The sequence below is a fragment of the Caretta caretta genome, chromosome 4, assembly GCF_965140235.1.
Source record: "Caretta caretta isolate rCarCar2 chromosome 4, rCarCar1.hap1, whole genome shotgun sequence".
Classification (NCBI taxonomy): Eukaryota; Metazoa; Chordata; order Testudines; family Cheloniidae; genus Caretta; species Caretta caretta.
The window spans coordinates 72,656,676-72,683,410 of record NC_134209.1 but is presented as its reverse complement, the minus strand read 5'-3'; the positions used below and the strand labels follow the sequence as shown (position 1 = coordinate 72,683,410).

The 26,735-nt window shown below is 38.2% G+C and overlaps 1 protein-coding gene across 1 annotated transcript in view; it reads left to right on the top strand.

Annotated features, from left to right (window-relative positions):
- The window catches only part of PDGFC (platelet derived growth factor C), a 267,306-nt gene that overhangs the window by 125,457 nt on the left and 115,114 nt on the right, over positions 1–26,735 (top strand). Inside the window, exon 2 of the mRNA XM_048847495.2 lies at positions 22,151–22,346. Within this exon, the coding sequence (XP_048703452.1) occupies positions 22,151–22,346 (196 nt within the window). The remainder of the gene's footprint in view (positions 1–22,150; positions 22,347–26,735) is intronic.

Here is a 26,735-nt window from a genome sequence, read left to right as displayed (position 1 = left end):
AACCACTAAGTAATTTAGGTGATTCTGATGAGAATATTGACGTAATGAAGCTATTTGGGCAGGTGTTATCAAGAATAGATGTCTGATATTTGCTGATCTGCAATCATCGAATCAGAAATGTTGGACTGGAAGGGACCATATAGGCAGTCTGGTCCAGTCCCCTGCACTGAGGCAGGGCAGAGTATTATCTAGATCAGGGGTTCCCAAACTTGGTTTGCGGCTTGTTCAGGATAAGCCCCTGGCAGGCCGTGAGACGCTTTGTTTACCTCAAAAGAAAAGGAGTACTTGTGGCACCTTAGAGACTAACCAATTTATTTGAGCATGAGCTTTCGTGAGCTACAGCTCACTTCATCGGATGCATACCGTGGAAACCACGGTATGTTTCCACGGTATGCATCCGATGAAGTGAGCTGTAGCTCACGAAAGCTCATGCTCAAATAAATTGGTTAGTCTCTAAGGTGCCACAAGTACTCCTTTTCTTTTTGCGAATACAGACTAACACGGCTGTTACTCTGAAACCTTTGTTTACCTCAGTGTCCTTAGGTATGACCGCTTGCAGCTCCCAGTGACTGCAGTTTGCCATTCCTGTCCAGTAAATAGAAGACAGATGGAGGAAGGCTCTCTCTATATTCTGCTACAGTAGTCTCATAAGGGTTCTTTGAATGATCCTTGCTGCATATGTATAAGTGGTGGGAGGAAATCTTGAACCCTTATTGTATGTTTGGCATTGAAACTTGCTTTCTAGTAGTTAAGGAACGGATTGATTTTCAGCCCCACCTGCAGTGGGCTTCACACATCTCCAGTTACAGGCAATTAATATCAGGATCCCATAAGAACTATTTTGGTAACATTATTTTATGTCTAAAGTGATACATAAATGCATTTATAAGGCACCTACCACTGCAGGTCACTTTGCATGGCTTATATTAGTATATGATTAGCATAGTATACTTCCACACCACCTAGAGATTTAAGACTGAGAATGCAAAGTGATCTGGCTGGTCAATTGAGGTCAGTCTATACTTAAATTAGATCAGATCAGTCAAAGAATCCAGGGCAAAGGCCTAGCAAGAGTCTAACAACTTTAAATGTGGCAAGGCTTAATCTTAACAGCATTTCTGGGAAGCCGCTCTCAAAGATGTGGGTGCAGTATCACAGTGTTGCCAAATGTGAGAATATCACATGAGATGAATGATCTTTGGCACCTCTGTCATAAAAACACTCAGATCAGCTGAGATGTCATTTATTCAGCTGGGCTGCAGGTTCACTAGGCCTCCTGGGGCTGCTGTGATACTGCACTGCAGGCAGGCAGGCAGGCAATCTTGCTGCTCCCCCTCCTGGATCTGAGTAGAGAAGGAGGAGCTAGAAGTGATCCCAGACTCCCAGCTTCCCACCTAAGTAGTCCCTGTAAGCCCAGTGCCCTACATACCCTCCCAACCCAGAGGGCGGCCGGGGGGGAAGAAAAGGGAGGAGGTGAGAAAGGAACTTCCCAGTTTTCCCACCATCTCTACCTTCTCACCTGCCCAGCCACAGCTTTTGTGCCACCCTATGCCTGGGGGCTGGTTGGAGCGCGTTGGGTGCACTGAGAATGTCCTGCCTTAGGCCCTGCTAAGATTTCCCTTCATGCAGTGCATTCCAGCATTTCTGACAGTCGTATACCATTTGTGGTTGGAGACTCTAAAATTTAAATTAACCTGAATTTAGGGTGTTGATGACTTTGTGTATAGTGACACTGAATTTTACACAAGTAGTTCTGAGTGAGTGCAGAGCAGAGCATGATTATGCTGTACTCTTATTACCAGCCCACCGAGACACGGGACAAGAAATGTCTGCATTATGGGCTAACTGGAGTTTACAAGTTGCTTTCACAGACAATCCCAGAAAGAGCCCATATGAGCAATCAAGAAGACATATCACAAAAGCATAGATGTTTAAGGCAAGATTCTCTTCTATGGAAAAGTGCATGCAGATTTTTTTGTCAGTCATAGATGAAAGCATGTGGTTCTTGTAACTGATGCAATCTGGAATAGAGAGGAGTGTAGAAAGACCATCTAGGCTGCAGACTTCTTTGACTACAATCTGGCATATACCCTTAATTGATGGAGCAATTTAAAGATTGTGTTGGTCTCTGAAAGCACATCACCCTGATGAATACATCTTCTCCATCTTGTCCAGATTGAGTTGCAACCCTTATTGTCACATGATCTTCACCCAAGTGGCTTCAGCTTAGAAGTACAACAGGAGAGGAGTCGGGTTTGATTCCTGTGCGAATCCACATAAGTGAACCTTCAATATGAATCCAGATTGGTGCAGGGGTCTGTCTCAGCAGATTCTGATACAAGAACAGGGCCTTAGTTGAAAACTTAGTTGATTTGTATAAGCACTTTCTTCCATAGGTCCCATATTTCATCTTTCGAACCCCTTGTATGCTGTTAAACATGTTCAAAAGAGGAATCATCTATTTTTATATGGGGAAAAGATTATGCCCCCTTCAAGCCTCATGATTAAAAATGGCTAAAGTGTTTTTCTTCAAACTTTCCCAAACAGTTGACTTTTGGGCAGAGACCAGTTCTGGAAAATATCAGCTTGAAATATGAATGTTTTCAGAAAGGTATGAGTGACTGAAAATGCAGCTGGAGTGGAAACAGTTAAGCAACATTAATCATAGACTGGTCAAGATTTTCAGGCAGAAGTAGTGATTTTAGGTGCTCCAATTTTGGGGTGCCTGACTTGAGTCACCTTAAAGGGGCCTGGCTTTCAGAACAAGCTGAGCATCCACCCTCGGAAAACCAGGTCCCTTTAAGATGATTAAGTTAGGTACCTAAACATGGAGGAACCCAAAATCACGAATTATGTCTGAAAATCTTGGCCAGTAGCTGTTAATCACACAAATAATTAACGCAGAGTACTATGTACTAAAACCCCAGTGCAAAGGGAGATAGAGATCAGCTATATCATCTGTATATTTAGAAAGATACAATTTAAAGAGATAATTCGTTTATTTCCCTCTAGACTAGTTTTTTAATGGCATTGGTTGAAATTAGAATGTTAATAAGGGCAATGTGATGGGGAAGGAAGTATCTCTAACATATATTGGTAAATCTAGATTTACCAGTATTTGGGGGGAAGGGGGCAGGGGTTGTAAGAACAAGTAACCTATTCAAACAAAATCTATTTTTTCATCTCTTTGTGTCATAGATCTGTTGTCTTTCAATCATCGTCCCCCTGCGGTTTGTCCTTATATATTGAAAAAGGGCCCTCTGAAAACTACTGTTTCATTTTGGGACAGTTTAGGGAAATTCTCTCTCTCCCCCTCTCTCTCACACACCCATCCTCCCAACCATTTCAGTAACCCAACACTTAATGTATTTTATACTTTAGAAAACAGAATCTACTTGCATAGTGGCCAATGTTTTTAGACTTGGTTGCCTAAACCAAGGCAGTTAAATCCATATTTAAGCATAGGGAAACAAGGGCTAAGAGCAAAGAGCTGAGTGGTGTGCTGTCAAAAGCCTGCATTGATAAGTAAGTGGCTGCTACATTGGGAACCACTACCCCTCACACAAGTACACACACCAAAGATTGGTGGCTTCATTCATTAAGCCCGAAAGAGATTAATATGTCAAACACAAGTGTGATAGGGTGGATTATAGTTTTTTGACTACCTATAGATGAAATAACACATTTTCAGCCGGCATAGCTATTTAGGTAAACAAGAAATAAGTAAATGTTTACATAAATGCTTGTAAAGTATATTGCTAAGTTTCAGGGTTCTCTACTGTCAAAGTCAATATGAAGTCAGTGGAAATACTCTGGGTAAAATTACTTGGGTAAAGTGTTTGTTTGCAGCATTGAACCTATAATGTCCTCATTAAAAGTTCCATGCAGTGTCACCATACAGAATAATCTGTTTAGAGTATACTGTCAAAAACAGTGTTGTTCCATTATTCTGTCACTGTAGGCAGTCAGTGCCATTTTAAACACCACATGCAAGAGAATAGTCAAAGAATTTCAGTGAAACCAGATCAGTGGGAAGTGAGTATTCATACAGGACTAAAATATGCTGAGTCATGAAAACAGATTTTACAGGAATATCATTTATTCAGCCTATCTGCTTTCACAGCCTCCAAAAACATTGCACTATATTTATTAGCATTAAAAATATTTTAACTACATTTCTTAAAGACAACAACAACAACAACAAAAAACCCACTGATACTAGCTTTGCACTCAGGAATCCTTGTCCCTATATTCAAGTTCATAGTGGAGACAGACAACATTTGGCATCCAGCACTTCATATTTCTTTCCAGGAGCCAGGCTTTGATGTGCAGATAATACCTTACTTTAATGTGCCTTAACTGACGCTTCAACTTTAAACAGCTGCTTTTATTTTTTTATTATGCAAGATTTTCATAAAATTAACTCAGACTATGGTATTTGGGAAATAAAAATAAATTAATTTGGTTCAAATCTGAACAGGAACTGAATATAATCATTGTTTCAGATCAATCTCAAACTTTTTGAAGTATTCTTGAATCATTCTTTTTCATACAGTGCCATGGTGGACGATGTAAACAAAATGAGAGGCCATAAAAAATTACTAGACATTTCGGCTATTGCTAGAAGTATGCAGTGATGAACTAAGAAGTCTGACAATTATTTACTTTCTTTTCCTCTTCAGTCACCAAGTACTCAAGATATTTATAGGTGTTTTATTGCTGTCTAATTCAAAAGCCCTGTTAATTAGGGTGCTGGATTAAATTGTGAATGTTAATTTTTGTTAACTCTAAACACCGGGAGGTCACCGTCCTGACGGCTTGTTGTTCCCACTTTTTGTTTGCATTTGAACTAACATCATGTTCCTCTGCCAGTGTTTAAACCATTAATATATGCCTTCTTAAATGTTCAGCATATAAAGTTGTAAATTAAATGTGGACTAAGATATGGTATTGATGAAAGATATCCTGTTCCTCTGAATGACTTGTTGCCATGCCACACAAAACTTTGTCTTAATAGAACAAATCCAATTTACAATTCATTGGTGGAGGAGAGATGCTGATCTTCTGTTTACAATACATTTTGATACCTTTGTAACATTAGTTCATAGTTTAGCGAAAAAAAATATCCATCACACAATTACTCTTACCTTAAAATAAAGGTCACTCTGAATATATTGATTCCAGGTCTATGAAAACATCATGCAGTTGTGAGACTGGTTTACTTTCTAAATTTCAGACACATGTAATGTGGCATGATGAACTTTGACTCCTACTGGCCTGATTCACTATTGTGTTACTCCAAGCTTATGCCAGTGTCGCTCCCATGAAATCAGTGGGCCGGATCTCCCTGCTCAGGTGGCAGAAAGGGGCTATAAAGCTGCCCTAAATAGGCGCTGAGGATTTCTGTAATGGTGGGATGTTGCCAGGGGTGTGATGAGACAAGGAGGGCATCTACCTGGAACATGCTGCACACCAGTTCTCCTCAACTAGCATAATGCTCCGTAAAGGACCATTACAACTGACATAGGATGGAGTGTCTGTGGGGCTGCTCTAACTTATTCTGGTGGACAAATCACCCTGCAGCAACCATGGTGAGTAAGGAAGTATAAAAGTGGTGAACCAGATGCTTTTGGGTCCTAACCTGAGCTCCGTTTAGCTGGATTCAAGTGTTTGGCATAAATTTAGAGAGAAACAGTGGTGAATCAGACCTCTTCACTATAATAGCGGCTTCTTTGCTCAGAGAAATGATATGACCTAAGACTAATGAGGGGCCTGACTTAGCTTGCAATGCTTACTTGTACCCAAGAGTTGTAAAGGAATTGGCCAAGAAGCTCTTTCCCACTATTTTAAGATTTGTTAAAAATCAACATTAATGTGTCAAAGTTCAAGAACTCTGGAAAAAAGCTAATGTTCCTGTCTTTAAAAAGGGTAATAGGGATAACCTGGGTAACTATAGGACATTTATCCTGACATTGAACTTGAGCAATATCAAAGGAAGGCTGATACTGGATGCAATCAGTAAAGAATTAAAGGAAGTATAATTAATGCAAATCTACGTGTTTTTATGAGTAATAGGTCTTGTCAAATTAATTTAATGTTTTTCATGAGATTACAGTTTTTGGTTGATAAATGTAACTGTTGATTTCATAAACTTGCATTTTTGTAAGGCATTTGACTTAGATCCACGTGACATTTTGATTTTAAAAAAAAATCACAAAGTCAATGTAGCCCATATTCAATGGATTTAAAAACTGGTTAATTGAAAGATCTCAAAAATAATTGTAAACAGGGAAACATCTTCTAGTGGGGATGTTTCTAGGGGGTCCTGCAGTGATCTTTTCTTGGTCCACTGCTATTCAATATCTTTATCAATGATCACAAAGTAAATATAAAGTCATTGCTGGTAAAGTTTCCAGATGACACACATTTGTGGAGATAAATAAGGAGAGGTCAGCTCTGGTGAGATGGGTTCATTTGAACAATGTTCATTTGAACAGATGCCAGGTCATGTATCTCAGAACAAATAACATAGGTCACACTTTCCAGGATATAGTCCTCCATCCTATAAGCAGTGGCTCTGAAAAGGACTCAGGGGTCACAGTGGATAACCAACTAAAGATGAGCTGTTAGTGTGATGCTGTGTCTCAGAAGGCTAATGTAATCCTTAGGGTTATAAACAGGGGAATATTGAGTAGGATTAAGGAGGTGGGTATTACCTCTCTATATATCATACTAGTGAGACCATTTGTGGAGTACTGTGCCCAGTTCTTGTGTGTATGCTCAAATAAATTGGTTAGTCTCTAAGGTGCCACAAGTACTCCTTTTCTTTTTGCGAATACAGACTAACACGGCTGTTACTCTGAAACATTTCAAAAGAGATGTTGAGAAATTGGAAAGGGTTCAGAAGAGAGCTACATGAGTGACTTGAGGGCTGGAAATCCTATTTTAGCATTTGAGACCTTAGAGTTAACATAATTCAAGAGCATGTTAAAAGGTGACTTGATAATGGACTCAAAGTACCTACATAGGGAGATTTTGGATAATAAAGGGATCTTTAGTCTTACAAACAAAGGCATTACAAGATCCACTGGCAAAAAATCAGAGTTAAACAACTTTAGGCTAGAAATAAGGTTTAATTTTTAAAGAGTAAAGTTAATTAACCTTTGGAACAATTTACCTAGTGATGTGGTGATTTTCCATCACTTTAAGTCTTTAAATCAAGATTGGATGTATTTCCAAAAGAAACACTCTAGCTCAACCAGATATTATGGTCTTGATGCAGAAATTACTGGGTGAAATTCTGTATTGTGTTCTACAGTAGTTCAGTCTAGATCAGTGGTTTCCAAACTGTTGTTCGGAAATCCTTTGGGGTTCATGAAATGTTCCAGGGGGTTCTCGGAAAAAAATTCTGTAATGGTGGAAGAAAAAAGTGCATCCGCACCAAACCAGAACCAAGGTCATTGTAGCTAATATAGCGGCGGTAACGTTCCCTCAGTTAGTTGATACTCAGTCATTCTCTGTGGAGTGCTGTTTTGCTCCAGTGAGACATGAGTGAATCTTCTCATTTACTAGTTTGTTTGTTAGCGTTCTCAGTGTGTTGGACAAGTGGCTGAAAACAGAAAGTGTAAAGACAATGTAAAGAGAAAACGAATGTTTGACATCAGCTAGTGTTTTGTCAAGTCCAAAGTGTGGAAAATCTAAGTCAAGTGATCATGATGGTCCTGGAAAGTTGCTTATGAAGAAAAGAAAATATGACGATTATTATAAAAAATATGTCTTTACATGCATTGGTGATCAAGAGTGTCTAAAACCACAGTGCATAATTTGTGGTGGTGATCTAGCAAACAGCAGCCTCAAACTTTCTCTACTTCAGTGCCACATGGAAACTAGGCATGCTGCACAACTCGACAAGCCTGTTGATACTTTCAAGCAAAAATTCGCCGAGTGGAAAAGTGACATTACTAGTTTTTTATCCAAACCAAGTACTGATAACAAAAATGCACTGGAAGCGTCATACCAAGTGAGCGACTGAGTAGCAAAAGCATCAGAATCCCATTCCATAGCAGAGAACTTGATTGGTCCATTATCAAAGACGTAGTTCATTGTATGCTTGGAGAAAAGTCTCCAAAAAGGATTGACATAGTACCTTTGTCCAATAATGAAGAATTAATGACATGTCAAGTAACGTAGAGACCACAATTGTACATAGAGTGAAAAATAGTCCATAGTATGCTATACAGTTGGATGAATCAACTGATGTTGCTAATCTGTCTATTTTGCTAGTGTTTGTACGTTATGTGAATGAAGGTATGGTTGAAGAAGACTTGTTGTTTTGCTGACCATTGAAAGAACATACAAATGCAGACGATATCTTCAATCTGACTAATGCATATTTTCAAGAAAAGGAAATAGATTGGTCTTGTTGCCTAGGCATTTGCACTGAGGGGCCACATCAATGACTGGGAGGTATACCAGATTTGTAGCTCGAACAAAAAAGGTTGCATCAAACACCTCTTGGACTCATTGCAGTATCCACAGACAAGCCCTCGCGGCAAAATGCGTGCCTGAGGAACTGAAGGAAGTGCTGGACAATGCAGTGAAAATGGTGAATTTTATAAAATCCCACCCAACAAATTCCAGAATATTTCACGTACTTTGTGAAGAAATGAGTAGTGTACATATTTTTCATTTGATCCATACCATAGTTAGATGTCTCTCCTGGGGAAAATATTTTTTGCTGTTTTTAAAATTAAATAGGCTGCTGGTTTAGAACAATAAGATGAGTATAATTATGCTAGCACCTGGCTAAAACCCTTTCTTACTTTTGGTAAATATGTAGATTATTTTGTCTCTGTTTTTGGCAGTGTTGTATAGATCAGTTTGTAAAGCACTCTGATATCCTTTTATCCTTTGGGATAAAATTAGCTATATAAATATACATTCATATGGTCTTGTCCAATACATTGAGGAGGAAATGACTTTTGACCCCAAAGATTTTATGCATAGAAGCAAGAGGATTGATAACCCTTGTACTTTCCCCCTGGCTAGTGCATCCATAGATGTTACACATAGAAGAGGACAAAGACTTAGGTGTATTAGTTGATTGTAGGGGATGGTTATGAGACTATGGCTGCAAAAAAAGCAAATGCAATTCTAGGATGCATCAGATGAATTATTTCCAGTAGCAGTATTTATGCCATTATACAAGACACTGGTAAGATCTGATCAGAACAGTTTGTGCAATTCGGTCATGCATATTCAAGAACGATGAAATCAAACTTTAACAGTTGAAGAGAAGAGTTACAAGGATGACCAGGGAAATGGAGAGTCTGTCTTTCTAGGAGACTAAAGATGCTTGGCTGGTTTAGCCTAGCAAAACAAAGCCTGAGAGGGGATATGATTGTTCTCTGTAGATACATCAAGAGGGCAAACACCAGGAAGGGAAAAGAGCTCTTTAAGCTAAAGGACAATGTTGGCACTGGAACACATGGATATAAACTGGTCATGAGTAAATTTAGGCTGGAAACTAGAAGTTTTCTAAACACAGGGGAGTGAGGTTCTGGAACAGCCTTTCAGTAAACATAGTGGGGGCAAGAAACCTAACTGTTTTAAGATGGATCTCATTAAGTTTAAGAAATGGATTATGTGACACGGTTTCCTGTTATAAAAGGGAACTGGACTTGCTGACTCACAAGGTCCCTTCCAGTCCTATGTTCTTCTATTACTTGTATCCCTAGTTTTAATTTGGGCTATTTGCCTAAATATCCTAGAGCAATTTGTTCCATAGAGGAATTTTGTTGTATGTAGTAATTTTTAAAATTCCATTTTAAGTATATTATCTAACTATACAGAGTATCCAGCTATGCTTGTATTATGGGAAGATGTAAATAGAGGAGCCCAAACACATGCTCTGAAACATTATTTTCTATTCCTATCCCATGTTACTCTCTTCTCCAGACTAAATAGGTTGTCTTTCTTTAATTTCTGTTCATGCATTATCCCCTCACTATAATTTTCTGACTCAAAATTGTTAACCAGCTCTCAACAGCCATATTCTCTTTGTGGCTAAAATGTAGTTAGTGTTTTTCAAAAATTGTGTGTGGTTTGGATAATGCTTTCTTTTTTAATTCTTATATATGATCGATAATCATCATAAATGAAATGTTTAGATATTCAGAAACCTCTTTGAACTGCAACCGTTATAATAATAATATTGTGGAAGGATTTTTTTTTAAAAAGCTTAGGACTATATCTTTATCTTTTATGCTGAACACCTAATACCTAACATAACCAGCCATGTCTGAAAGTGTAGCTATTGTACATCATACACAGAATTTATATATTCAGGTTAAATTCCACAGAGCCTAGAGATAAACTATTCCCACATATATTATTCTTTGCTTCTTTGACAGGGGTTGTATGTCCACTTTTAATAACACAGGTTCACAGCCTGCTAATATCTGTGGAACCACAGCTACTACTTGATGTTTTATTCCATATGCATTTGGCCAGAAGACTGTAGTCCATACTTCTGGATGTTGACCATGGTCTAATTATCCACACCTTTGTCATGCTGAAATCAGGTTATGGCAGTGTGCGCTATCTCATATGGCTACCCCCCTAGAGACAATTCAGAAACTTTAGCTAGCACAGAATGTGGCTGCCCATTAACTTTGTGGAGTCCTTCTCTCTGGGAACACATATCACATTAGCTCTTTGACCTGTAATAATCTCAAATCCATTTCCAGTGTGATTCAAGATACTATTTTTGACCAATAAAATTCTTTATAGTTTGAGAGCTCCTTACCTCCTCCTCACCTTTTCTCTTCTGATACCTCAGCAAGGGAGATCAAGTCAATTAGTCAAACTAAGAGTCCCATAGTTTAAGTGGAAGGGATCACTTGGAGTGAGGACTCTTGACTAGAATGTTTTCACCTGCCCCCCTTGATTTGATACAGTTCACGTCTGCTGACTTTATGGGCACACTGCAAATGTCTGTCTGTTCCCATAAGCTTTTGGGGACATGTTAGCTTATAAGTGAGAGTTCCCTTAATTTTGATTGGCTGATTGGGCAAAGACCAATTAGTGACTTACTTCTGGTAAAGTTTTGTAAATATATTTATTGTACATGCACCCAAAAATTGTGAGTGTATTTTTAAGAAATCAAAATAATTAATTAACTTATAGTTGTATATGACACTTTAGGACCTCTACAGTGTGCTGCTGGATGATGAGATAATATAGCTATGGCTTTTAATTCCGTATTTGCATTATTAGCTTTGTAAACAATTTGTTTCTGTTAGTACTGTTATTTGGAGGGTGAAACTTATTCATGTGTTCACTGATTCAGAATTCGTATATGCTGTTTCCAAAAGCTCCTTTGATGAATCTGTCATTAAGAATTAATTAAAGGAAAAGAGTTGGAAGTGCCATAAAACTCTTGTGACTAAAAAGAGCTGTTTTTCATCAGTAAGGAAAAAAAGGTATTACTAAACAGATTGGCCTTCCAATTATAGTATTGTAAAACTCTTTAATATTTTACATATTTATGTGGTGAGCATATTTTCAAGCTGTTAAATTGTTCCCATCATGCTGATTACAGGATTATTGGTTGAAAAAAACTAAGGTTGATGGTGTACCAGTTTTATTACAAAAACCTCCTCCTATAAATATTTGAGTTTAATAAAATCTGGGTGAATTTCTGACCCCATTGAAGTCAATGGGAGTTTTGCTATCCACTGCACTGGGGCCAGGATTTCACCCCTGATATTATACCAATAGCAACACATCAATTGAGAACATTTCTTATTTAATACCCATTCAAACAAGTTAGAATAATTGGAACTTATTCTGGTATTGCCACAAGTACTGTACCTCATCTGACATCTATCAAAAGAAATCCCTAAACTTGGCTAAAGTGAAATACGTATCTAATGGAAAAAATGTTGAGACGTTGCAGATCAAGATGACTTTCCAAAAGAATTTGGTCTGAAATCAAATCTTATAAAGAGTTTACTTTTATTGCAAAAATTCTTAACATACATGTTATGAAAACTTCTTGCTTAATTGCCCTCCTCTCCTTTGAGGAGTATCCAGAGTGCTAAACTGTGGCCTGGCAGAACATACACGGGTTATAAACATTGTGCTTGTTTTGTTTCTTTATACAGCTTAGAATCAAAGGAAAGTTATCAGTGTATCTAGTAATGATTATGACCCACATCTCCAGCGCAGGATATATCCACGTAGTAGACTAGAAACTTCACCGGGCTCCGCTGCTGGGGTTTTTTCCTTGATCATTCTCTTGGGAAGGTGATTTTCTTTTCCCTCTCTGTGTCCAGATGCCAAAACCCATGGATCTTTTAGATCTCTGTGCATCACAGAGTGGATACCAGACGTCCTGTAGCTCTACACTCACTCCTATCTCTCCCTAGTCCCTTCTAGGTCCCTGAGAGTGTGGCTCCTTAAGGAGCCAGGCTGCCGAGTGCTTCCCCCCATCTGCCACATCCCCCAGAACCTCTCTCAAGCAATTCTACAGCATGGAGAGACTGTGTGCAAAAGTTATTCCTGACTCCAGGTGGGATTTTCAAAAGCACTTAAGTGCTCAAGTTCCATTGACTTTCATTGGGACTTGTGCCCTCTGTTATTAACTTGATGTGGATTTCCCATGGAATTGATGATGACAAGCTGCCTGCTGGAGGTGTAGATTCCAGTCCCACAGAAGGGATTCTGTAGACTCCAGAAGGAACATGCCACAGAGATAGCATTCCCTCTGCCTGCACCTTGCAGCATGGGATCCACAAGTATTTCATCCTCTCACCCCAGGGAGACATTATTTCAGTCTGTATTTCAAACCTCCAATGGTCAGTTTGTGAAACCATTAATGATTTTAAATGTTAATATTCCCTTCTCAGTTTCCTACCAAAGACCAAGGCTCTAAACCAGAGTTCTACTTCACCTCAGCCCTGGTTCTTATAAGGGACTGCTAGATAGATCCCAGTGTATTGGGGACTACTGAAATAAGAGGGTTGTTTACCTGTAAATGATATTTCTGAATCAGAAATATCCCAGTTTGTAGTCACCTTCTCTGATATCTTAGTAATGCCATTGTTAGGAATTTAGTTAATTTTTAGTGGTTCTGTTACTCTTAGTACATTTTTAAGTGACCATTGCCTTATTTTGTTTCATTTAGCAATAGGAATTCTCACTAACTAATTATTATGGCTCCTTAATGTTCTTATCACTTCCTACTGCTATGGATGCTTCAGCATTCAGGATCACTGCTAGTTCACGATTTCCTTTGCATTTGGGCTGCTTTACACTCTACTGTTAGATAAAGCAGCTCTACATCTGGTGTACCCAACCATTGGAGGATCACCCCAACGTAGTGGGATCCTTGTGTGCTGTTTAGTTATTCCTGTGCCATCCCATTGCTCCTCCTATGGCTGGGAGTACGGGGGCATGGCCAGAGCTTTCCTGAGCTCTGGCAATCATCAGTTGCAGCAACAATCCTTTGAAGTCATTGGTATGGTGTAATTTAGAGCAGCTTTTGGTCTGCTGTGTTTAGGCTTGACGACTGGCTCAGTCGACATTGGCACCAGGATCAGGGGAGTGAAAAAATGGCTTACAGCCACTGTTTCAACATCCCCTCCTGAGTTGCACTTGTACTCCTTGGCTGTGATTGACAATGTTGTGCCTTCAATGCACAAGCTTTTGGCACAGTTCACTCCTGGCAATCTCGTCTAGTCTCCTACTAAATCCCATTTGCCCCACTCAGGCATTTCTGAGCTGCTCAGCCAGTCTGCTCCTTTTCCACCCTTATTCCTGAAACACATGGCCAGAGATGAGAGCCCAGAACCATCAGGCTCTTATACCTTGCAATGCTTAAGACATGAGCACGCCTCCGATTGGTATACTCTGCTCCTTGTTCTGGCCATATGTTTTTAAGCAGAGCAGGAAGTTCTTCCTGGATTGACTGAGAGAGAGGAGCCAGTTGGCAGTAAACAGGTGCAATGCTCCCACCCAGCTACAATAAAAGAGTAAGATGAGGAACAGGGGAAGAGCCAGAGGAGGTAAAGAAGAAATGGGGGATAAATAAATAACCCAAATCTCCTTCCAGTCCTGTGTAAACTCTATCCAACTCTCTGGAAGTTTCCCCTCAATCTACTTACTGGAACTTGACAGCTGACAGGCTTGGTTTATCTGAGAAGCAGATACTGCATTTACAGGTACCTCATTTATTTTTATTTTATTTTATTGTTCTAGCTCCATTGACAGCTAGACTGTCTTTCTTTACCAAGCATTTTTACTCATCATATATGTACTGTAATGTAAGGTTTCTTGTGAGTGCTGAGCTTTTGGCATTCTTTTAGTCTCGGGAAAAATTCTTTAATCATTTGTTTTGGAAAACTATAAATTGATAAAGCATTTTCAGTCTGTCAAAAAGGTCAAATTTCAGGGTTTTATTTGTGAACCTCATTAAGGACTTGGTTAATAAGTTCAGGAGAAATATCATTATCCCGAGGTTAAGCAATGTGTGGAACTGGAATAGGCTACTAAAGGGAGCAATAGAGGTTATAACCATAAATACATTCACATGATCACTCAAAGAAAAAAAACCCTGAAAACATCTGGATGGACCTAGAGGCATTACATGGATAGGCAACTTTCTAAGTGTCCTAATCTAAGTGTTTTTTTTTTCTGTATATTTAATGTAAACAGGACATGTTATGTTCTCTAAATACATGCAGATTAAACTGTTGCATAACCTTTAAGTTTTATAGGTTGTAGCTATGTGTATATATATATTAGTATTTATAACCTTTTCATCAATTTAATTTAATTAAGATTTTTAATTAGGAAGTGAGTTTAGGGTTAGGGTTAGGGTTAGGGTTACCATATTCTTGTGGTTGTCAGATTTTTAGATACATTTCTCAGGGTGAAAATAATTGGAGGGTCATCTGTAGATTTTGCATATGCAATTCTATAAAAGGGTATAGGTAACACAAAACCCAGAAAGCAAGCATGCATCAGACTCGTAGCTGTCTAACTCAGAAAATTCGTGCACCATATGAGATATCTAAGGTAACTATCTAATGTAATGTACCTCTAATGACATTTTGCTTGGTCAGTACTTGGATGGGAGATGTCAAAGGAAAACCCACAGATTTCAAAAAGCATTTCAGATAATTCAGAAAGAAGCCAGTGAAGAGCACTCCAGAACAGTTTTAATTTAGACTAGCTGAAATTTGCATACTCATGTAAAGTTCATTCCTATCCAGAATTTGTGTTGGGACATAAAACTTACCCACTCCAGGAAGCAGGTCAGATTTGCTTTGTAGTAAATGTAACATGGGATGAGATAAGGTACATTCTCATGATTCCTGACACTGCTTTCAGTGACCTGCATTCCATGATGTGAAGAATCCCCAAGAAGTTTAATTTTGAAGTGCATCAGGTGGTCCCACAGTTATATACACTTCCACTTATTTGACCACCTGTACAAACAAGCACAAGATGTGTACAGTATATATAGTATCTGAATATGCAGTCATTCAGAAGGTATTTTGTCAGTTTAGATGATTATACATACAAAGAGGCTGGCTCAATAGCAGAGTTTGAGCTTAAAAAAGGCCAGGCTGCATTTGTGACAAATTCTTGAGTTTGCCCTCCCATTGCACAGAATTCTTTCTCCCCATCTGTGCCCCTGCACCTATGGATTTCAGTCTGAATGTTCAGGATTCTCATCTGTTATGTTCACATTCTTCTTAACTATTTCACCTCGCCAAAAAGTTTGTCATGTCATTCCCATATAAAAAATATTGAGTTTGATGAAGAAGTCATTTATTTGCTTTCAGTAACATGTGAGATGATAAAGCCTTTTGATTTCCGATGAGGTTAATTTAAACTTTGCCTGTTAATAATTTTCCAGTCTCTGTTGTTCCTCAGTCTCTGGCATTGAAGATACTTTGTTTCAACAGTTCAGCTTCAGATGACAATGGAATTGACCATATTGTACCCTGAATTGGGTGATGGGGACCAAAACCAGTCTAATATGGGCATGGAAGAGAGGATGCTTCCTTTGAGGCATAGGACTCCTTCCTCTGAGGAAAATCCTATTGTCCAGAGACCTGGTACAAGTATAGGGTGGCCAATTTTGGTTGGACATATTCCTGGAGGTTTCATCAAATGACATAATCTTTAATTAAAGATTAATCTTTGGTTCCTGGAGACTCCAGGACAATCTTGGAGGGTTGGCAACCCTAGACAAGTAGAAGTGATATCTGGGCAACTAAGAGTGTCTTGTTTCCAGCCCTGCTTGCCATTCAAAGACAACAGGGGAGGCATGGGGGTAACAGTATTGTTAAGCTTCCAGTCGAAGCGGGGAGGGTAGGAATACACCAAATAGAGTCAAGCTACTTAATGAGTAGGGAAAGAGAAAAGTTTGCTCAGTCCTTTCTTCTTTTCTTCACTCCCACCCAGTGTGTCAAGGACCCATTTTTCTGTTTTCCATTTCTTGTCTTTTGTCACCCCCCTTTAGTTAGTTTGTGGCCAATTTGACTTTGAAGGTGTTAGTCTGGTATAAAATCAGGCATCATGCCTAACTCCCCAAAAGGTATTTATCCAGATGTCTTCTCTCACAGGTTTCTCATGTCTTAAGAAATGTTTACTGTATGTCTTAGTCATTATCTGTTTTTAACAATTGTATAGGGGTAAATCTATTACCTTTTTTCTCTAGATCTTACTTTTGAAAATAGATTCACATTACAGTAGATCAAAAGGAGGAAATAAATTAGATAAAAAATCCATTGTTTCTCTTTTCAGAATTTTGAAGAGTTGTGTAGTTGGTCAAAATAATTTTTTTAAAAAAGAAAATTTTAATGAAAATTTCAAATAAAAACCTTGGCAAAGGACAGCTGTGGCTTGCAACTCTCCTCCCTCCAGGTGAATGGTGTTGGAAGTAATCCTTTTGGCATGCTAAATTACTTCATTTCTGTTATTTCCTATTCCTGACCAGAAGTGTTTGCCTAAACAGGCATTGTTTGTTTGGTTTTTAAATTTTAAGAGACAGAACTCACATTTATAAGAAATATATCTTATACCTACAATAGAATTAATGATACGTCCTCTGTTAATCCACAGTTGTTTTTATTCTGTCACACTCTATACAATGAAAGAATGAGAGATTCCTTTACATTTTAGCTTGGCATTATTTTCCAGGCAGTGCTGAACATATACAGAAGGATGCTATTCCTGTCCCCAGGATGTCTAAAAGTCTCTTTTACATAATCCAAATGAGAGTATTTGAAATTCATAAAGGGTTAAAGATTAATACTTAAATAATTGTCAATGTTAAAAGTAAGGAATGGTTAGCTTTACTCTCAGCTTGTTTTATCTACAGGAAGTGTACCTTGTGGGTAGTGCAGTGCAGAATTTTCTAGATCAATGTTAACAATCTCTTAAATGAATCTGCCCTCACAGTGGCACTCCCAAAGTCCAAGCTCCTCCCTCTCATTCTTTCCTCCTACCCTGCTCTCCCTGTCCCCACATCTCTATTTGATTTACTTAATTTTTACCTTATTGGGGAATCATGGCACTTATTTTAAAATAAGTATTGATTATAGTTAGGCTTGGCAGAATTCAATTTTTTCTTTTCTTTTTATAATTTTGATGGATATTAATCTTTAGTTTAAACATTTTTAATTTTCTTTATCAATTTACATTTTTGTAGTTGTGCAAAATTATGCGGGAAAGGAGAATAAACATCACAGTGTCAAAATATTCAAAGTAAATACCCTTAAACCAAACTTTAATAAGTTCTCAAGTAGAATTTTTCTTACTTTGTCTATCTGTAAATTTACATTATTATTGGTGGAAATATTTTTTTCAGTTTGTGTGTATACAATGAAATCAATATCTATTGATATTTACCAATAAAATCTAATCCTTCTGAACTGAAATAGTGGTGAATAGGATGAGTACTTGCTGTAATTTTAACAGGTGTCAAGACTGTTTAAAGAGAGAAGGTGGGTGAGGTAATATCTTCTATTGGACCAATTTCTGTTGGTGAAACAGACAAACTTTTAGGCTTACCTAGAGCTCTTCTTCAGGTCTGCTCTTTTGAAACCTAGAGACTTATCGTACTTTGAAAGAGACAGGATTGTGCTTGTCCAATTTGTGATTTGAGCTTTAGTTTACAGAGACAATGGCTGATCCGGTTCCTGGTATTATGATTATTTATTTCCCTTTTACCTATTCAGTTAAGGGGTCAGTACAGTGTAGTGCTTTAAGAATGTTTGGAATCCTATTCTTTTCTGTGGTGGACATTCTACCTTGATAAATGTTTAAATTAGATGATTAGTATCTGGTGTCACATTGAAGGAAACTGCTGCGAGCCTATTTCTCAGAATGGAACATCCTGTAACTAACAGCAAGTTTGTGATTTTATTGCCCAATAACCAGTGAAAATGACATCACTACATATTCACAGACCCCTTAGGCTTAGTTATCTCAGTTTTTCTCTACACAGAATTCTTTGATCTAACTTTCTTTTACCATTGATCTACAGCTATGTCCATCCCATTCTGAAACCACCAATGTGTTTTCCATTTTTCTTACATTTTTACACCCACACACACAGAAACAAACATGTTGTCAACCACCTTGTCTGTTATTTCCCTCTCACTAAAACAGTAGGAGGCCTCAGCTGCTTCAGTCCCCGCCGTTCCTTAAACTGGTTGTTAGAAGACGTTCATTGAAACTTTCTGCCCACATGGTCCAAAGCTGCTCTTATTTTTTTTTAATTGAAAAGCAGATGGAGCATAATAGAGAATTAATGTAAATATCTTGGAAGTTATGCTGATGGAACCATGAACTCAACTAAATTGGATCACTCCCTTTTAAATGCTGATTTTGATTGATTTATCCCTAAAATAACGAGGATATGATATGTCCTCCCCGTGAAGTGACTTTAATACTTTTGGCTCAAATCCAGTGTGAAAGGTGCTAAGTATTCTTAGCAATATTCCTGTGACATTGTTCTTCACACCCAATTTGTTCAAAAGAGGTTTCAGAAATGAATCCGCATGAACAGCCAATTAGTCTTGCTAGAAGAGACTATTTTTTCAGGTTTTTTCTGGTTGGCATGCATTTGTGTACAGTGAATGAGAAGGAATAGTACACCATCTCTAAAGACAAATAGCAAGCTTTATTCTCCAGTGACAGCAATTGCCTTTGTAGTTACATAAAATATTATTCTTGAAAGAGAAGAAATTCTACTATGCAAGAGCAAATATTTAAAATGAAACAAGCAATGCACAAGAGAAGTTGATGTGCTCATAGAACAAGGCTGTATGCTAAAGCAAATATATTTTTACATTGTAAACAGATTATGAGTTCAAGGAAATGGAGGCTCTGAAACTTCCATTGACTAAATTACCCCATAATTTTTTTTTTTTGCCCATTTCTGGTGAATTGGCTGTAATCTTTTGATGGGCCAATAGTTTTCACTCCTAACTTGCAGCATTCTTTAGAGGATAATCTTGAGTATAGAAAAGAAGGGAGACACAGCTTAGTTTTCTCAGGATATTCACGTGTGCTGTAAAACTTAGTATTAATGGCAGTTTTGTGCACATTTTAAAGGAAAATGAACCTCTAAATATGGTCTCAAAAAGTGTGGTGCTTGATGTAGTGACATGAATGCCACAGTAGCGAGGTTGAGACATAGGCAAAATAGTAGGCCATTACATACTTTGAAAATAGCACTCTCATATAATAATCTCTAATAATGTCATCTTTATTACTGTTGGCTCCAGTGTTTAGTGTGGAAATCTCAGTTTATACCTTACTGAAGAAATGCTCTGTGATTCAGCCAACAAAAAAAACTCACAAAGAGTCTAAATTAGGACATTCCTCATTGCATTTTGTTTCTTTTTTATTATTATAGGTTGTGCTATTTTAGTTGTACACAAGATTGACAGTCATCTGTAAATTGTGTGTGGATGTTCAGTAAAACCACAGTTTTCTTTATCAGTTTTATGCGAGTAGCAATTCAACTTGAAAGAGAATTTACTATTCTTGTACCACAAATAAAAGGCTTTAGTCCTTCAGACTTTAAATTATATTTAATTACAGATTAATTCCTCTGAAATTGTAATGCTATTACTGTACTCTTCCCTCTGAAATACATTCATTCTAGCTGTCAAAATTTAGCTGTGGATCTAAAAGAAGGATTACAATTGCATTGTAGTTTTCTTCACTATAAACCAATGGGTAAACATTTTTGAAATGTTCAACATAATTGAAAATATGTATTAGCATTTTTAAATAAAAATAAAAATAAAATATAATAGGATAAAATAGTAAATTGTAAGAGACTATTCCTCTGGAAACAAAATTAATAAATAATTTTCATGAACCAGTATGGCACAGTATAAAACTACAAGAAAAATTTAGTTACTATAATGATCACTATGTACGTATGTGCACCATTCCCCTCTACTGGATGGGATATCATACTTGCTTATGTGTGTGATTTTTGTCATCCTCTAGTCCAGAAGTGGGCAAACATCCAGCCTGCGGGACCATCCTGCCTGGCCCTTGAGCTCCCAGCCGGGGAGGCTAGCCCCTGTCCCCTCCCCCCTGTCCCCTCTCCCTCACAGCTATGCCACCATGTTGGATAGGGGGTGGGGTCCCGGGGGGGGGGGGGCTGTTAGGGGTGGGAGGTCCCGGGAGGGGGTGGTCAGGGGACAAGGAGCAGGGGAGTTTGGATGGGTCAGGGGTTCTGAGGGGGCAGTCAGGGAGTGGGAAGTGGGAGGGGGCAAATAGGAGGCAGGGGCAGGCTGATTGTGGAGGCACAACCTTCCCTATCTGGCCCGCCATACAGTTTTGCAACTCCAGTGTGGCCCTCAGGCCAAAAAGTTTGCCCACCTCTGCTCTAGTCAGTGGCTAGTTCAGAGGATGGAAATCCTATTACTATAACTAATGAAATTTCTTCTTTATCTGAGGTGTTGGGGACTCTATTTTTGGGGCTACAGGGCTTCTATCTCATAAAATTAAAAAAATTTGTATCTCATAAAAATCTTTTCAGTTTTGTCAGCATCTCTTTGCAGTTACTAACTTGTTACAAACTAATGCCTAACTACTGAATGTGAATTTATGTGAATTTCGGACCCTTAGAAATAAGATTTGACTAAATATTGTAATAATGTGTGTGTGTGTACATCACCACTGTCCAGTGAAAAAATGTTTTTTCTTCCTGTGATTCCTTATAGTAGTTAGTTCCCAACTTGAAGTAGGTAATCTTTGCAGTGGGGTTTGGTTGTTGTGTGCTTTAAAGGGCAAAGATAGTTGGTGGTTTATTCATTTCATGGTTCAGATGCTGTCTTATGGTAAGGCAAGCATTTCAGTTTCCAGTGTTTTATGATAGGCTGACACCTGTTAAGATTTTGAGGCAATGACCCCCTACGAGGAGGGTTTGCCATCATGTAAGGGTAATATGCTGCTCTAAATTCATCCATAAATGTCTTGCTTCACACATTTAGTAACCTTCTAAAACTATGACCCAGAGTCTTCCCTGTGTTTGGATAGCCCTAAAGCCAGCTTAGTCAGTCACAAGAAGAAACCACCAGTTTAGGGATAACCTCTGTTGGGGTGGAGTCAGTATAACTGCTCCAACATCATCCTTTTTCCTGTGGCAGGCATAACCAGGGCTTTCCTAAACTTCAGTGACCCTTGGTTGTTGTAATGACCTATACAGGCCATTGGCAACCTGAACAGTTTAAATAGTCCTTGTGGCTGCTTTAATTTTTGCCAGGGGACTCTCCTGGCACACAGCTTGCCTGGGATCGGGGAGCACCTGCTGCAGATGTCCCTCTCCTGAGTTTCACTGTGCTCTCCTCAGCCATACCTGAGGATCTAGATCTGAAAATTTTACTTAGAAGCCAAAAAAGTAAATATGTATTTTCTTCTGCAGTCTGCTATGTTGTTTTTATATAAATCTTCCTAGATCGAGCAATCCTTGCCCACCCTTTCCCGCCCCCCCAAAAAAACCCAAAACAAAATAAAAGCCTTTGATTGTGCGGGAAACTAACTGTTGCAAAAAAATAATAAAGACTTAACTATATCTGGTTTTGTGTATGTCTCTCTGCTATAGGAGTACAAGATCCCCAGCATGAGAAGATTATTACTGTGTCTACTAATGGAAGTATTCACAGTCCCAAGTTCCCACACGCTTACCCACGCAACACTGTACTGGTATGGAGATTAGTAGCAGTAGAGGAGAATGTGTGGATACAGCTTACTTTTGATGAAAGATTTGGGCTTGAGGACCCAGAAGATGACATATGCAAGTAAGTTACCTAGCTGATATACAACTTGAAGAGGGGATGGTGACAGCTGTGTTGGCACTGATCAAGTTTGCCAAAACACAGCACTTACACAGTAATAAAATGTACCTTAGTAATATGTTGTCTTCAGACTGATGTTAGAAAATTATCTATGCTTACAGTAAAAAGCTTCCCCCCTTCATTTAACATATAAGCCATAGAATTATGCTGGCATTAAAATGTTTAAACTCTTACCCTCTCAAAAGCAAACAGGCAGGTTTGAAAATCCAGAACAACATCCCTAACCTCAACCAAAAAATATATATCGTCATATTTTGGGGAATACAGCTTCTGTTTAGAGGTGCAGAGCAACACTACACAGTTCAGTGCAGGAAGTAAAGAAGAAAGTATCTCCAGTTGGTTCTTCAGAGGAAATTTGCATAGGCATATTATCTCAGATGGAATTCTGGTCAAGGCATTAGAATGTAACACCCCTATTCTGATAAAAGTACCATACAATCTTATAATGTTCACAAATGGTCAGGTTCTCATTTCTATATGAAAAAGATAAAGTGCCCCTTGACATAAACTCATAGATTTTAAGGTCAGAAGGGACCATCATGATCATCTAGTCTGACCTCCTGCATATTGCAGGCCACAGAACCTCATCCTTCCACTCTGGCTGAGTTACTGAAGTACTCAAATCATGGTTTAAAGATATCACATAATAGAGAATTCACCGTTTATGCTGGTTTAAACCTGCAAGTGTCCCATGCTGCAGAGGAAGGCAAAAAACCCCCACAGTCTCTGCCAATCTGACCTGGGGGAAAATCTTTTCCCGACCCCAAATATGACAGTCAGTTAGACCCTGAGCATGTGGGCAAGCCCACCAGGCAGATACCTGGGTAAAGAATTCTCTGTAGTAACTCAGAGCACTACCCATCTAGTGTCCTGTCTCTAGCCATTGGGGAGTTTTGCTACTGGCAGTCGCTGATGGGCCACATGCCATTGTAGGCAGTCCCATCATATCATTCCCTCCATAACTTTAATAAGCTGTCTTGAGGCCAGTTAGGTTTTTGCCCCCACTACTTCCCTTGGAAGGCTGTTCCAGAACTTCATTCTTCTGATGGTTAGAAACATTTGCCTAATTTCAAGTCTAAACTTGTTGATGGCTAGTTTATATCCATTTGTATTTATGTCCACATTGGTGCTTAATTTAAATAACTCCTCTCCCTCCCTGGTATTTATCCCTGATGTATTTACAGAGAGCAATCATATCTCCCCTCAGCCTTCTTTTGGTTAGGCTAAACAAGCCAAGCCATGGCACTGGTTTCATAATCATTCAGTGTAGAGTTTCATCTACTGGATCACCAACACAGCTTTCTACTGGAACTGAGTATGTTTAGCAGCCTGATGCTGGTGAAGGTTTGTCCATAGAGAGACTTAGTACACAGCAAGCTGGGTAGTAAATCTACAGTGTGCTAACCTGCCACACACTCAGTCACCATGTGGACCCTGGTACCACACACTAAAAGTTCTATAATACACTTTGGCTGTAGGTTCATCCAAGTGGGACTGTGGACATTTTAGTGTGTAGTAGCAGGGTTCACAGTCGGTTACTGTGAAGCAGGCTAGTGCACTGTAGATTTACACCCCAGCTTGCTGTGTGCTTAATCTCCAGGTAGATGAAACTCTTAATTCATAAGATAGACAAGATCACAGTGCAGTGGGATATGGTGGCAAAACGGGAAAAAAAAGGCATATATGGATAATAATACTTCAACTGGGTTAGTTCACCTGAGCAAAATATTGAATATGTCATTGCATTTATGTGTTCATAGACAAATATTTACCAAATAGCTCCTTCTTACTGTGAGCTGTTTACCCTGTGTATTCACTTAATTTGATGCTTTCTTTTAATCTCTCTTGATTTTGTGACTTGTTTTATGTTTTCTTTACCAGTATTTTGTTACAAAATTTTAATTCTAAATGAGGATATTTTTGCACTCATCTTTATTTTGTTCTGTTTGCCTTTTTTCCTCCTTTCCATAACTAATATACAAATGTACACCTTTCTTACTTCTGAAGGGAGTAATTCTTTCCTCTTATAGCAGCCTTATCAGACATACTACCTACTGTGCAGCATATGTTTGCTGAAATGCGTGCACTCCCTTTGCACAATATTTTATATGTACATATTTCCAAGTGAAAACTTAGCTTGCTTTTTCTTTTCTTTGCATATGGCAGAGTGAAGTGACAAGTGAAAGAAAATCCAAGTAAGGTGCTTCATTTGTCCACTTGCAAAGAAAAAGTAAGACTAGTTGAAATGTTCTTTTAATTATTTAACTTGACAGCTATTGAGCGATATTTTTCTGGGAGTACACTTATTCTGAGTAAACAGTTGTTGAATTCAAATAGATATTAGTGGTGAAATTTAAAAAATCCCAAAGCAAAAGGTGCACTCACAAAAATACTTACAATCATTGCATGCTCAAATTTGTGCATGTTAGGGCTGTCAATTAATCACAGTTAACTCATGCGATTAACTCAAAAAATTAATTATAATTAATCTCCATGTTAAGCAATAGAATACCAATTGAAATTTATTAAATATTTTTGGATGTTTTTCTACAGTTTCAAATATATTGATTTCTATTACAACCATGAATACAAAGTGTACAGTGCTCACTTTATATTATTATTTCTATTACAAATATTTGTCTTGTAAAAATGGTAAAAGAAATAGTATTTTTCAGTTCACATCATACATGTACTGTAGTGCAATCTCTTTATTGTGAACGTGTAACTTACAAATGTAGGGTTTTTTTTGTTACATATCTGCCCTCAAAAACAAAACAATGTAAAACTTTAGAGTCTACAAGTCCACTCAGTTCTACTTCTTGTTCAGCCAATCATAAGACAAATAAGTTTGTTTATATTTATGGGAGATACTGCTGCCTGCTTCTTATTTACAATGTCACCTGAAAGTGAGAAAAGGTGTTTGCATGGCACTTTTGTAGCTAGCACTGCAAGGTATTTACATGCCAGATATGCTAACCATTCATATGCCCCTTCATGCTTTGGCCACCGTTCCAGAGGACATGCTTCCATGCTGATGATGATCATTTAAAGAAAATGTATTGATTAAAATTGTGACTGAACTCCTTCGGGGAGAATTGTATGTCTCCTGTTCTGTTTTACCCGCATTCTGACATATATTTCATGCTATAGCAGTCTTGAAATTACCTGATGTGCAAATGCTATAGCAGTCTTGGCTGATGACCCATCACATGTTCGTTTTAAGAACATTTTCAAAGCAGATTTGACAAAATGCAAAGAAGGTACCAGTGTGAGATTTCTAAAAATATCTATAGCACTTGACCTAAGGTTTAAGAATCTGAAGTACTATCCAAAATCTGAGAGGGAAGAGATGTGGAGCATGCTTTCAGAAGTCTTAAAAGAGCAACACTCCAATGCGGAAACTACAGAACCCAAACCACCAAAAAAGAGAATCAACTTTCTGCTTGTGGCATCTGGCTCAGATGATGAAAATGAACATGCATCAGTCTGCTCTGCTTTGGATCATTATCGAGCAGAACCCATCATCAGCATGGACGCATGCTGGAGTGGTGGTTGAAGCACCTCTGGAGTGGTCGTTGAAGCATGACATATGAATCTTTAATGCATCTTGCACATAAATATCTTGCAACGCCAGCTACAACAGTGCCACGAGAACACCTGTTCTCACTTTCAGGTTACATTGTAAACAAGAAGCGGGCAGCATTATCTCCTGCAAATTGTAACCAAACTTGTTGGTCTAAGTGATTGGCTGAAGTAGGACTGACTGGATTTGTAGGCTCTAAAGTTTTACATTGTTTTATTTTTGAATGCATTTTTTTGTACATAACTCTGCATTAGTACGTTTAACATTCATGTCAAAGAGATTGCACTATAGTACTTGCATTAGGTGAATTGAAAAATACTATTTTTGTTTACAGTACAAATATTTGTTATCAAAAATATAAAGTGAGCCCTGTGCACTTTGTATTCTGTGTTGTAACTGAAATCAATATATTTGAAAATGTAGAAAACATCAAAAAATTTAAATAAATGGTATTCTGTTATTGTTTAAAAAAAATTAATTGTGCTGTTAATCGCTTGACAGTCCTAGTGCATGCAAACCAGGAAGTTGTACAGGAAATTACCTGATGTGCAAATGTAATTGGTGGTTGTGTAGTGAATGTATATTTTTGAGGGTGTTTTGGCTTTGAAAGTTAGACTTAAGTGCTCAGAGAAGGTGAAATGTAAGCGATTAATTTAATTTCTAAACAAAACAAAAGAGAACAACCAATATTCTGACCTAATTTAAAATAAAACTTAAAATACTACTACTACTACTAAAACTAAATAAAG